Here is a 14,408-nt window from a genome sequence, read left to right on the forward strand (position 1 = left end):
AAATAATGATCAGCTAACTGCTATCAGCCAATAGCTATCAGCCACCAGCTATTAGTAACCGCTATCAGCTGATTAGAACCACCGAACAAACAGGCTATAATTCCCAATAAAAAGTTGTTTTACACCATCATTCTTGGGAAATGGCCTAATAGGTCTATTTATCCAGGATGTTGGATTTATTGTGAACATTTCACATCTAAATTTTGTACTATGGTGTCCCAATTTGTAATTTTACGATTAATTTAACCCCTAAATAGATTTGGAAAAAGAATTCATTCCATAATTGTTTCTAATTATTGTACTCTCTCCGTTCTATTTTGTTTGCTTGTTATTCTTTTTTGAATGTCTCAAAATGTTTGCAATATTTTTAAATTTATATATGTAAACAATTAGTTTTATCACGATAACTTTTATGATCCTTCATCAAATGAAAAACTTTTATTAATACCTTAACGAGTTAAGGGTAAAAAAAGGTAAAATAATTTTTATTGACTAAATTCTTAATATATGTGTTTTATTAAATCATGTAAACAATATGGAACGGGAGAGTATTACATTTAAATATGTCCAATTATAAGATTAAACTGAACACCATTACTGAGATCCTCTCTTTTTTCTTCTCTCAACCCTAACAACAGCCTCTAGTGACTTTGTGTAGGTCATTGCCGGTGATACTTAACATGTATTCCTTCCATCCTATAAAGATAGTATACTATTCCATTTTGGGACATCATAAAATAATGGTTTACTTCTATTTGTTGTGTGCATTTAAAATTCCTTTTTTTTTTTATTTTACCTTTCAATAAATTCACTTTTATATGTAGTTGCATTTAATTACATCTACAAAGTTAGAGCTAATTTACTATGTGAATAAGGGTAAAAAAAATGAAAAATATAAACTGTGAATAAGGGTAAAAAAAATGAAAAATATAAACTATCACAGCATTGATTGCATTTTCTTAAAATTTATAAAAAAGAAAATGTGACGATCTTTTTGGGACATGGTATAATAGCTACTCCATTTATTCCAAAATATAAGTCGTTTTTGATTTGTTATTTTATCACAAAATATAAGTCATTTTGTGTATTTCAAGAAATAATAAATGATATTTTTCCAATGTTGCCCTTTTACACTAAATATAATAAATACTTCACAAATAACTATTGATTTTGAGATAAAGGATAATTTGGTTAAATTACTTTTGAGTTTGTTATAATTTAGTAGAGTTAATTGCTTCTTTAATCCTTGTGCAAAAACTTTAAACGACTTATATTTTAAGACAAAGGGAATATCTTTTTGTCTTCTTTTTTTCTTTCCATTCTTTTTCCTTGTTTTTGTAGCTTTTCCCACCCTTCAGGGCTTGGCTTAATCCATGGTCTCATCCATTTTTACCAAGATAGATTTATGGACCTACTCTTTCTTTGTGCAATTCTATGCATGTGGCCGCTTAAGGAATTCTTGTTTATATATTTTCATATGGAGTTCCAGTATTTCACTTTAAAAGGCCATGAGGGTCCATGAAAAATTAGCAATTTGGAAAATTTCTCTCTGCATTTATTAGTAGATTGCTTAGACAATCTTTTCTTTTCTGGCAACTCACTCTAATTTGGCTTTCAAGACTTCCTCCCAAGATTCAATCTCTAAATCATGATAGCGGTAATAAATAGGTGACACCTATGAGCTTTTTCCTTTCATTGCTCTTCTATTTTGAGTTTGGTGATTTTTCTTATGGTTTTGTATCTTTTTCTAGATCTTGTAATTTAGATTTGATTTCATCAAGTTTATTCTTTGTTCAAAAAATATATATATATATAAGAGATTAAGCCAAATTAATTCAATTTATTTATACTATGTAAATCAATTATTAAATTGAAATATTTATAATAAAAAACTATTTATACAAAAGGGGGTTGGATTTCTCCATTCCTAATCTAATTTGATTTTACACGTTACCTATGTCATAAAATATAGATTAGATATTTGGTAAGATGGTCAGTTTATCCATCCATTTATGAGTTTATTAAAGATGGAAGGGAAATTTACGAAGATGATTAGAGTGTCAAAGGAAGGTAGCATCATTTACTATTTCTGTTACGATACTGCTGATGAAGTGTATGGGTAATCCCATATTGAATAAATACACCTAATACTAAGTGGTATATAAATGAGAAAGGTGAACTAATTAAAATGGCTTAGGCTGTGTTGAAAGTAAGCGCAACCAAAGGCGGATCTAGGAAAAAAAATTATGATCATACCTTTATTATACATTTGGCTTTAGGTTTGATCTTACCTTTAATTGGTTATTTCATAATTTGAAGAGAATACACACAAAAATAGTATTAATTATTAATTATTTAATGTTAATGGACTTGAAATTGAAATAATATCAATAATATGGTAATTTTTATTATAAAATCTTACTAAAATTTTTCAATTTATTTTTTAATAATGACTTTGAGTGAATTTTAATATAGAATTAATTGTTAATTATTTTAGGCATTGATGCAGTGTTATTAAACCCTGCTCAGACATTAACCAGATAAAAAACTGAATGGATTGATCGTTGGTTTAACCGGTGGGTTAATGCTTAATTAGTGGTCATGAAAATATTAATAATATATATTAATTAAATAATTATAATTTAAGATAATTATAATATAATAATAAATAATTAAAAATACTAAGAAATCTGTTTGGATCAATCGATTTTGTGGCCGGTTCAATCACGGGTCAACCGATTCAATCCAGTTCTCTTTCATCAATGATTGATGGAGCTAGAACTAAAATAAAATTAAAAAAAAAAGTCTCATTTTACTCTCTAACTCGTTCAATGTACAAAAAGCCCCAAAATGATTTTTTTTTTTTTTTTTTACAAATTACACTCCAAATTAGTCATATTTGTTCATTTTTCTATCAAATGGACCGGAAATATGTCGTGTGGTTCATGCGGTCAAAGAAAAAAAAAAAAAAAGCTGAATGTTCCTCTTAATCGACCATTAACGTTTGGGGGAGGAAGAATAGTATTTCATTGCTACAAATATAGATCATTGAAAAGAATAATATATGTATTTGGATATTTCTCTATTTAAAAATGGCTGCTTTCATAACTCCACGTTTCATTCCTAAACTTTCGTAATGAATATGCTTCATGATGACTTGAAAGCATGATATTGGGTGGGAATAAGTTATAAGAGGGCTCATTCATATATGTCAATCTATAAAGAAAAAATGAAAATAGCTCTTAAAAATCAAGAAAAGGTTAGTTTGAATATAAATTGTTGAAATCTCAAGATGGAATTTATTTAAATCAGAGATCACATTAGAAAATTAAGATAAGAAATTAATTACATAATTCTTCATTCACTATTTTATATTCAAGAATCAAAACAATAATGTCAACAATAATTTTGCTTTTATTTTTCCAAATTTTCTCTCATGAAAATTAAATCACAAATGGCTAGAGTTTAACCTTACCAAACCAAACCAAACCCTCAACCTCTAATCAATACCCATATTAAACGCATAACATAGGGATGGAAGCAGTGCGGGAGTATTTTAAGGTACCCGCCACATTCCAATCCATTTAAATAAGATAGAGTAGTTATAAATGGGTTTGAGACAGTTACAACTAGTGAAATTACTACTTATAATGAATATGGGTAAGGTATAGATATAGATCTTTGGATATCCACTACCCACTATTGGGTACCCCACGGGTATCCTGTCCACTATTGATAAAGATTGTATTTTAAATAAGTTTGGATTTGGATAGTTAAAATTCGCGGATATCCTACCCGTATAAGGTTATTTTAAACGGGTTTATAACGGGTATGGATGGTAAAAATTTAAATGGATTTGGGTAATGGATATTTAAATGGATACAAATAGTAAAATTCTAAATAGATATGGATATGAGTAGCTTAAATTTTGCGGGTATCTGCCCCGCCTCCATCTCTACGCATAAGTCATCCACCCAAATAACTTTAAATGCTAAATTAATAAATATAGAAAACTTATGTTTGCTGAAAGTTCAGATATCACCACAAACCCCACATCTCTTGATGAGATCCTAAGTTATATTTAAACCAAAGTTGGAAAGCAAACGAGGTATATTTTATATAGAGATTGCATAGGCAAGTCATCATCGCCGTGGACATGGTCAAGGAAGCTATCTCTTTGCCTGTGACTTTTCAGTTGCCCATGAAGAGGAGAGAGAGGGGCGTTTTTCATGGAGAAGAAGAAACACAGAAGGGAAAAGGAAGAATTTGATATCCCACGCACTTCTCTGTCTTCAATGATCATGCACATTGACGAAACAAATTAATGGGTGCATGTACTACCAAGATATAATCTAATATTAAGTGCATATACGACCTGATAATATATATAGATTCGAATCCTCCTCTTTTAATACTCCAAAAAAAAAAAAAATCTAAGCAATATAATAAAGATTGTGATAAATTTGTAAACTAATATATGTTAATTTGATAAGCTTTAAAGTTAATTTTAAATTGTTATTGGCTAAGTAGTTCAATGATTGATTATCCATGAAGGAATTTATCCCTCTTCTCAAAGACGAATGCAGAAATTAAAAACGGCTTACTATCCCAACCAATATATTATTGGTAAAAAAATAATGTAAATATAAAGGATTCTTACTTCCTTCAAATATACTTCTGTTGTAAAAAAAAATTATATTAAATTTGGAAAAGAAGTTAGGGGTTCTTCTTTCAACAAGGGTAGCAATTTGCAGTAGAGTCGTATGGGAATACATTTAAGATTTTCATTTTTAAACCGAATTGAAATTAGGATTGAAGCTGGTTCTTTTAATAGAAAGACGTAGCCATTTTTAGAAATTGAATCTCATCAGCATGCATTGCAATTTGAAATGAACAAATGAACGAAAATTGATATGATAGCTTCGGAATTAGAATCTTTATTTAAGGTCTCGTTGTTTCAAAATAATTAATTCACTGTATTAAAACTGCTATTTCAATGAACCAACAAAGACCAAAATAAATATTGTGAAGTTACCATTTAATATTTGAAGCACAAGTTAGGATTTTATAATCAATTAAGAAAATATCTAAAAGTTAAAACAACAAATTAAAAACAAGAGCTCTCAAAAAAAAAAAAAAAAAAAAAAAAAACAAGGGAAAGTTACCATTTTTCATAATATATAATATATAATATCGCATATATATTTTTAAAAATATATAATTTTGTATTTTTTTGTATCTGTGTTATATTATTATGTCTTTTTTTTATCAATTTTTTATATTTTTTCGTCAATACATTACTATTTTTTCATTGTATTTTTTTTTTTAAATTGATTAATCTATTCTTATATTTATTGACTATTTTGTTATATATTTTATCAAAATTAACTATGTTGTTTTGTATTTTACGAAATACAGAATAATATAACAACATAGTGCAATCAAAAAATAAGAATAAAATTATGTATTTAAAAAAAATACAAGAGCAAAGTCATATATTTTGATAAAGTTCAATAATAAAATAGTAAAAAGAAAAAAAAAGAAAAAGAAAACATAAAACCTCAAAGAAGAATTTACCAAACTAAAAAAAAAATAAAAAAAATAAAAACAACTAAAGAGACCATGCTGCCAACATCAACTACCATCCTATATTTGCTTGCTTATATTGGAAAGCCAAACTACCCTCTCTAGTCTCTAGAAAGCAAAAATAAAATAAAATAAAAAAAGCAAAGCACACCCCACACACGACTCCTCCCTAGCTCCCATCTTTAACTTACTATTTTTAACCGTTGCTTAACGCCTCTCCCATCACTACCACCGCAACCATACGTTTCTTCTCTCTCTCTCTTCTTTCTCTTGCATAAATTCTCGCAGATTTTTTCTCTCTCTTGCCCGGACACATACACGATAGTACTTTCCTCCTCCTCCTCCTTCATCTTCTCTTCTTCTTTTTCTTCTTTTTCTTCTTTTTATTTTTTTTCTTTTGAATGGATTCTTGCACAGAGAACCAGGGCTTTTCTTCCCCCGATACCGGTACGCCTCGAGCTGCCATCTCTTCCGTACAACGAGCTCTGTGGCTCATCCAATCTGACGACCTTGATTCCAAGATTGAAGCTGCTAAAGAAATCCGCCGCCTCACTAAGACCTCTCAGCGGTGTCGCCGCCAATTAGCTCAAGCTGTTAATCCGCTTGTTTCTATGCTTCGAATTGTCGACTCAACTGAGTGCCATGAGTCCGCTCTCCTCGCCCTTCTCAATCTTGCTGTTCAAGACGAGAAGTATGCATTTTCTCTGTTTCTCTTTAAGTTATTCTTGGCCTTGTTTTTTGAAAATTTTTATGAATTTTTAATTTAATTTCATCTTCGTTTTCCATTTTTATTTGTTCAAGTCCTGGGAATTATTTAAGTTCATATGTGCTTTTATGTGTATTATTTGAGATTTCCCGATTTTTTAAACTGAGATATTTTATGTTTTCGAATTTTAAAAGGAAAGTTGTTCTTTGCTTGAGATGCAACTCAACTGTATTTCAGTTTAGACTAACTTTTTGCTTTGTTTCTTCTTAATATATTATTTTTCCTCGGATTCCTCAATATGGGTATTGAAAAAAGAGAATATATTCTTCGGAATCTATTCTTTACTCAATTCTAATCTTCGTAGTAACTTTTTTCTTTTACTTCTAATTACATGGCTTTAATTATATGTCCAAGTGCCTTTATTGGAAAATGAAATTCCAGAAAAAGGGATTCCAAGTTTCATGTTAATTTTTCTTTTATTTTCCTTTTTCTTCATTTTGTGGGCATCCAAACAGAAGGATTGTTTTATATATTGCTAGATGACCTGAATCACGTTTTGGTTAAATAAATACCATATATTATTTCTTTTTGGCATGATATTTTTGTGTCGGTGCTTTTTTCACAAATGAGCTTAATTAGTGTTTATAAAGAAAGAATTGGATGCTTTTTTAGTTGAAAGTTGAAATTCGTTTGATTGGCGGGCGGTGGTTGTTCTTTGCTTCACAGGTTACTCTTTCTTTTTGTCAATTTTATGTCTTTTTAATTTTTCTTTTCTCCTTATCTTTTCTTTGAAGTTATCACAATAACAATGAGATCAGTTTGGTGAGGATGAAAGTTTCTTTCTTTTCTTTTCTTGGTCTTTCTTTTCCATGGAAAAGTTATTATTTACCAAGAAAAATATTCTGTAATTATATTTTTTACCTCACATTTTCTTTCCATATTTCTCAATTCACCTAATAGTTTGATAGTGGGAAAACCAATTCAATAATGCTGCTGTCATAAAGCCTTTATTCTTAAAATAGCAAAACTTTTTGTTTTTATTTTAACACCCGTTTTTTCCATTCGACAATTCAATGAACATTTTGATTGTGGGGAAATCAATCCAATTATAGTGCTGAGAGAAAACTCTTTAACCTTTAGATGATAGAACTTTTTGCTTTTATATAGCACACATTCTCTTGTGGCTGTAGAAATTATGTGGCATAATTGGATGTTGTTCTGTTCTTTTGTTGATTTTCGCTCGCTATTAGTGTTATTTAATTAACATATTCTTTGTCTGTAATAATTTTGTAATGGGGGCTATTTTGATGATTTTTACTGTACATGCACTCTGTTTTGCCAAGACTTCTTATACACATGAATATATTTTGCAGGAATAAAAAGAGCATTGTTGAAGCTGGAGCCTTGGAACCGATAATTGGCTTTCTGCAATCAGATAATTTAAACTTGCAGGAATATGCAACAGCATCTTTGCTTACTCTATCAGCATCTGCTGTTAACAAGCCGATTATAAGTGCTTCTGGTGCCATTCCTCTATTAGTGGAAATCCTTAGATATGGAAGTTTACAAGCTCAGTTTGACGCAGTAATGGCTCTTTCTAATCTTTCAACACATCCGGATAATCTCAACATTATTAAAGAAACTAATCCGATGCCTTCTCTAGTTAGTTTGTTGAAGACATGTAAAAAATCTTCAAAAATAGCTGAAAAATGTTGTGCTCTAATAGAATCCTTAGTGGATTTCGATGAAGGTAGAACTGCATTGACATTGGAGGAAGGTGGAGTTCTTGCCGTTGTTGAAGTACTTGAAAACGGGTCAGTGCAAAGTCGAGAACATGCTGTTGGGGCTTTATTGACAATGTGTCAAAGTGATAGGTGTAAATATAGAGAACCAATTCTTCAAGAAGGTGTTATTCCCGGTCTTCTTGAGCTTACAGTACAAGGAACGCCAAAATCTCAGATAAAAGCGCACACGCTATTGCAGTTACTGAGGGAGACTCCATATCCAAGGTCAGAACTTCAACCAGATACACTACAAAATATTGTGTGCAACATTATTTCGCAGATAGATGGTGATGAACAATCTAGTAAAGCAAAAAAGATGTTAGCTGAGATGGTTCAAGTTAGCATGGAACAGAGTTTGAGACATTTACAACAAAGAGCTATGGTTTGCACACCAAGTGATCTGCCTATTGGCACTTGTACTTCTGAAGTTTCCCTAAAATGATTATTTGGGTATCAAATTTTCTCCCTTTTATCTTTTTTGTCATTTGGGTTTTGTGAGATAAGGCTTTCCTTTATAAAACAGAAAAAGAAAAAAAAAAGTATAGTGAAGAAAAATGCCAGTCCAGGCCCTAGTGTTGGTATCAGGTGACTGGTGAGCAACAATAATCTTGAAGTTGTGTCAGAAGCTGAAATCATAGTCTGTAGTTGTAAAAAACCCAAAAAAAAAAAAAAAAAAAAAAAAAGAGTTGGCTTGTAAAGAAACTATTGTAACAAATATTATACAGTTCGTAAAACCTTCCCTGTCACTTATGTTTCCTTCGATTTCGAAATGAAATGCACCTGATTTTGTTGATCTTGAAACTAATTTTATTTTCCGTTGTCCACAGAACCAGCAGAAAATTTTGAAATATTTTGGCTCTGCTTTACCATTATGACTGGAAATCTCTATTGATACATGAAACAGAACCATAAGGTCTGCTATGTCCCAGGGGTCGGAATTCAATTCACTATGCAGTTTCTTGATAAGGACAGTGTTAGTGAGTGGAATTGGTTATGGGTTGGCCTTCTTTTCAAGATTTATGGGCATGAAGTCATAATCATTATGGTGTTTAATAATTTTTTCTTTCCCCTTTGCTTCTTTTATTAGTTTCTGCAAATGCTTTGTTTGGCTCAACTACTGCTTTCTTTAGTAGGGCAGTTAGGCTGGTTGCTTTGTTTTGGTATAAAAGAATATAAGGAATCATTCTTTTTTTTTTTTTTTTTTTTTTAAGAATATGATTTTTAGCAAGTTTGGTAGGAGAATTGGAAATTAGGAGGCAAGAATCATGAGAATTTAGAAATTTCAGATTCAAAGAGTTGAAAGGAGTTTTCAAATTCCTTGTACCAACCAAGGAGTCTACTCTTTGTAGCAACCTTTCAATTTTGGCTTTCTGGTATTCGTTGCAACCACTTTGTCGTTAGTAATTATATTATATTATATTAAGCTGATCCTAAATGCCTAATCATGTTTTTGACGGCCTCCACTGTTTTTTCGTTTCTATTCATTCAAATTTCACATGCTTTTTTTTTTTTTTTTACTTGATTAATCCGTATTTGTGTTGAATAGATCCACAAAAAGATAAAACGCTCTCTATTTATAAAAAAGAAAAACGCTCACTTTCGAGAAATTAATTTTATATCTAAAGTTTAAATGAACGCTGCGTATAAATAAAATGTAAAATAAAGTTTTCTAGCTTCACAAATTGCTTTTTCATATTTAGACTCTTGCATCAATGACCAACGAACAGTATGACATATTTATAGTACTCCAAGAGTCAAACCGTTGCATGGCAATATGATTGACAACCGATAGAAGTGTTGTTAAATGATTTTATTCGATAGAGGATAGTTAGTGCTTGCTTCCAGGTATATAGTTTTCTAATTAATGCTTGTTTAACAAAATTATAAATCGGCACGTTAAGACATACTTCAGTGATAAATATATTTACGGTATAAAGTCAGGTTCGAATTCTCTTTTTTAATACTAAAAACAATAAATCATTAATCTTAAAGCATGGCCATTTTTCATATGTAAAAGATAATTAAGTTGGCCAACAATAATTATGGGCTTTAATTAAAAAAAAAAAAAAAAAAAACTTCAAGGCATATGTTAACAAATCCCCACTTTGAATTGAAATTTTCAAAATTAATAGAATTTTTTCCACCTTCCCCATCCAAGAGCCTTAATTATTATTTTGAGAAATACTAAGTCTGCTTGCTGAAAAAGATTTGGTCATGATATAAATTGAATTATCTGCAATACTAATCTTTTTTAATTGAAATGTTACTTTAAAAAAAATAAAATTATGAACGAAATGGTACCTCACATCAATATATTTCGTCTTTTCACGAATAATTTGATCTTTTGTTAAATGAATGACACTTTGACGATCATAGTAGACAACAATCATCTATCGATTTAAAAGGCGTTTACCAAATAAATCTCTTCACAAAATAGATCCCTTTATAGCTTCAGCCATTTTTATAATTACAAATTTTTAGCCTGCACAAAAACACATATATACGAATTTAAAATAAAATAAAAAATCGGAAATTGAAAAATAAAATTTAACTAACAAAATGTAGCGCCATCACGTTCTAAGAAAGATCTCCACGTTCACTAAGCTACTGTGTTCAAAAATAAAAATCAAAGTATGGATAAGCCTCCAAATCTTCAACAACTCCCTAAATTAACTCAACTGCATATCCATAATAATAAATCCAAACTCCACCTCATTTATATATACAAACTCAAAAACCTAATTAACAAAAACCCTCAAACCGTCCTGATCCTCTTCTTCTATACTAATTCTTCACATTAGCCCTTCTTAATTACTAGCTTTGCTTTAACAATGCCTGATATAATTGAAGAAGAAACACAGATTTCCAATACAGAAAAAGGGTTAGTGGTGAAATCTAGTAAACCTAATAATCCAAATGACAATACTGCCTCTCGCTCATCTACTTGTTTTGTCACCATCATACAAAAGGTAATTAATTAGTTAATTAATTATTAATTATGAGATTAGCTGATTAATAATCTTATTTTTTAGTTAGTTGCTGAGGTTATTGGAACCTATTTTGTAATATTTGCTGGTTGTGGAGCTGTTGCTGTGAACAAAATCTATGGATCAGTCACATTTCCAGGCATATGTGTGTCTTGGGGTCTAATTGTAATGGTTATGATTTATACCGTTGGTCATGTCTCCGGTGCACATTTTAATCCGGCCGTCACTATTGCTTCTGCCATTTTTCGCCGGTTTCCTTTTCGGGAGGTGAGATATTTCTTAACTAGTCAATTATCCGAAGATAAATATTGAACCAAACATAACGGAAATATTTAGAACAACATCATTCTTGATTTAATTATAATCATTTTTAATAATAGTTATAATTTTAAGAAAAATAAATAAATGAAATGCCCAAATTGGGTATGGATGCTTTTTCTTTGCTCATGAGGTAAGTGTTTTGGTGGTTATAGGTACCATTATACATTGTTGCACAAGTAATTGGATCAATTCTTGCTAGTGGCACATTAGCCTTACTGTTTGATATAACTCCTATGGCATATTTTGGAACCCTACCAGTTGGATCAAATGTGCAGTCATTAGTAATAGAAATCATCATCACCTTCCTCCTCATGTTCGTCGTTTCCGGCGTTAACACTGATGATAGAGCGGTTTGTCATTCTATCCCAACTTTGTATGTATATAATTGAACGAAAATGCGCAAATTTGCAAATTTGCAATTTTTATTTCTATTTTTCTTGAACATATAATTATTTTTCTTTTTGGATTGTCTTGTAAAATTGCTAATTAAATTTGTTTTTCACAGGTTGGAGACCTAGGAGGGATTGCTGTTGGTATGACAATACTGTTGAATGTCTTTGTGGCAGGGTAAATCAATGTCAACTTTTCTACCTTAAGTATATAATTAGTCAAAAATAAATACCAATAAATGATTGTTCAAAATTATATAATTGCACAATTAATAATGAATATTAAGAAATAATTATATCTTGCAGACCAGTTTCAGGAGCTTCAATGAACCCAGCAAGGAGCCTGGGGCCAGCAATAGTTAAGCATACATATAAAGGATTATGGGTATATATAGCAGGGCCAATTGTTGGAGCCATTGCAGGAGCATTTGCATATAACTTGTTAAGATCCACTGATAAGCCACTTGATGATGAGTAAAAGAAGAAGAGGTTATTGAAAAATAGCATGTCAAATAATTAAATTCTTTGTTGATAAAATTGTATTATTATTTATTATTGCTATATTTTAGCAGAGTTTTTTTGTTTTTATTTTTATTTTATTTATTTATTTATTTGTCTCTCTTGCTTTATGTATATATGGAAGAATTGCTGAATTAGTTTGTTGGAATGAACTAGATAAACCTAACTTTAATTCATGCATTAGGATATTTAATATGTAGGTAGCAGAATTTTGAATCAATAGAGGTACCAAAAAATTGGATAAATCAATTTTTTCAATCTGGTTTTATACTGCTTTGGGTATTTATATTTAAATTTCATAATGGTAAATTGTCTTCTTGATTGGCTAAAAAATAAAATAAGAAATTATTATTTTTTAACTAAATCATTAATATTTTCATTAAATTAGAAATTTAATGTCTAATTTTTAGCTCTCTAATATTAATTAATAGAAGTTATCTTATTTTGTATTAGTATTGATATTAATTTAACTCACTAAAAACTTTTAAAAAATTTTTAAAAAGAAACTATACTTAATTGAACATAATTAAGTATTTAATTCCCAGGAAAATTCGAAAGATCCCTTTAACAATTATCATTATTTTTTTTAGAATGTGACTATCATCAATTGAACACTGTTAATCATTTAACTTCTATAAAAATTGTAAAAAATATATAATTAATAAAATCAAAAGGAGTAGTAGCTAACAACATTCATTAATTAATACTATTATAAAATCATTATATATTGTTTCCTTTAAAATATAATTTAATTCCAATTCAATAAATTAAATATTTTAATGTTAGACCATGTCATCAAGCATTCCTTAGTGTGTGTATATATATATATATATATATAAACGATCCTTCCATCTCATTTTCTAGCCGGATCAATGTCTAAACCGATTTTAATAAGCACATCTCTAATGTTAACCGTGATGTCATACGAAATAGAAGGCTAAATTTTTAATAAGATCATGTAAGGATGATCATGGATGGATTCAAATTAGATTATGTAAAATTCACATCCGATTTGTAAAGATATTCAGATATCCACGCACATATCCGCTCTGCTTAGATTCGGATATCCAATTTTATAATGTTTAAAAGAAAAAGAAAAAGAAAATAATAATTTAATAAAAATTAATATTATTTATTGTTCTTAAAAATACAAAACTTCTTAACAATAATTAAAATACTATATACTATGACAATTAGAAGAAACATTAAGAATTATTAAGCGAAAAAGAAATCATGCTAGTTGTCGTAATGTTCAGACTTATATTATTTTGTTTGAAGTAGAGGTTAAAAAAATGTGAAAATGGTGAAATAGTTGGAGATAATGATTTAAAATATAAATGGAAAAGAAAGAAAGAAAAGAGAATAAAGGCAACTGCAACTCTAAAATTATAATCAACAATTTTAGAAATATAAGAAAAAAACAAAATTATCTTTCACGAATTGGATTCATATTGGATTATACTATATTCGTATCCGATCCATATTCACGTGCATTTTATTTTTAAAATTTATATTCGATCCACCACTGTTCGGATTAGATTTTATTCGCTCTATTCGAATCAAATCGGAACAGATATCCAACAGATTGAGATTTGGTCATCCCTAAGAACATGTGTCATATGAATAGAAAGTCAAATTTTAATAAAAACATGTGTTATATGGAATAGAGAGTTGGAATGGTATCCTCTTACATTTTTTTTTTTTTTGCTTTTTTGAGTCCATAATTTAATATGCCAATCATAGAGGAACATTATCTAGAAGACCCTATATCAATAGGATGCATGATTGACAACATCTATTTATTAAATGTCTATTAATTTTTTTTATATACCAAATATATATTAGCATTTGATTGCATTTTTTAAAAAATGTTTTTATTTTTTGATTTGGCAATTAAATAAAAGCAATTCGCTGTAGCATTTGAAATGCTCTAACAGTGATTAAAAATCAAAATCCATTAGTAATAAGTAAACAAATCATAACTTATTTTTTTTTTAACAAAAATTAACGTAAAATTGACACAACAAGTTAATATGTTTAAAAAATAAAAATTTTGTCAATTAAATTCAACAAAGTATACAATATTTTGTGGTAAAAATTAGACAAAATAAAATTA

The 14,408-nt window shown here is 29.4% G+C and overlaps 2 protein-coding genes across 2 annotated transcripts; both read left to right on the top strand.

Moving 5' to 3' along the window:
• The first annotated feature begins 5,705 nt into the window (after window positions 1-5,705).
• LOC105648200 (ARM repeat superfamily protein) lies at window positions 5,706-8,877 on the top strand. The gene is made up of 2 exons (XM_012234512.4): window positions 5,706-6,277; window positions 7,666-8,877. Exons 1-2 carry the CDS (start codon window positions 5,988-5,990, stop codon window positions 8,516-8,518), a joined length of 1,143 nt encoding a protein of 380 aa, XP_012089902.1. The 5' UTR covers window positions 5,706-5,987; the 3' UTR covers window positions 8,519-8,877.
• A 1,936-nt stretch (window positions 8,878-10,813) lies between these two features.
• Window positions 10,814-12,361, top strand: LOC105648223 (putative aquaporin NIP-type). Its single transcript, XM_012234544.4, has 5 exons — window positions 10,814-11,045; window positions 11,109-11,330; window positions 11,537-11,734; window positions 11,890-11,951; window positions 12,080-12,361. The coding sequence occupies exons 1-5, from the start codon at window positions 10,908-10,910 to the stop codon at window positions 12,249-12,251; spliced, it is 792 nt and encodes a 263-aa protein (XP_012089934.1). The 5' UTR covers window positions 10,814-10,907; the 3' UTR covers window positions 12,252-12,361.
• The last annotated feature ends 2,047 nt before the right edge of the window (window positions 12,362-14,408 follow it).

The sequence above is a fragment of the Jatropha curcas genome, chromosome 4 (assembly GCF_041381405.1).
Source record: "Jatropha curcas cultivar XTBG-Jc1 chromosome 4, XTBG_Jcur_1.0, whole genome shotgun sequence".
Taxonomy (NCBI): domain Eukaryota; kingdom Viridiplantae; phylum Streptophyta; class Magnoliopsida; order Malpighiales; family Euphorbiaceae; genus Jatropha; species Jatropha curcas.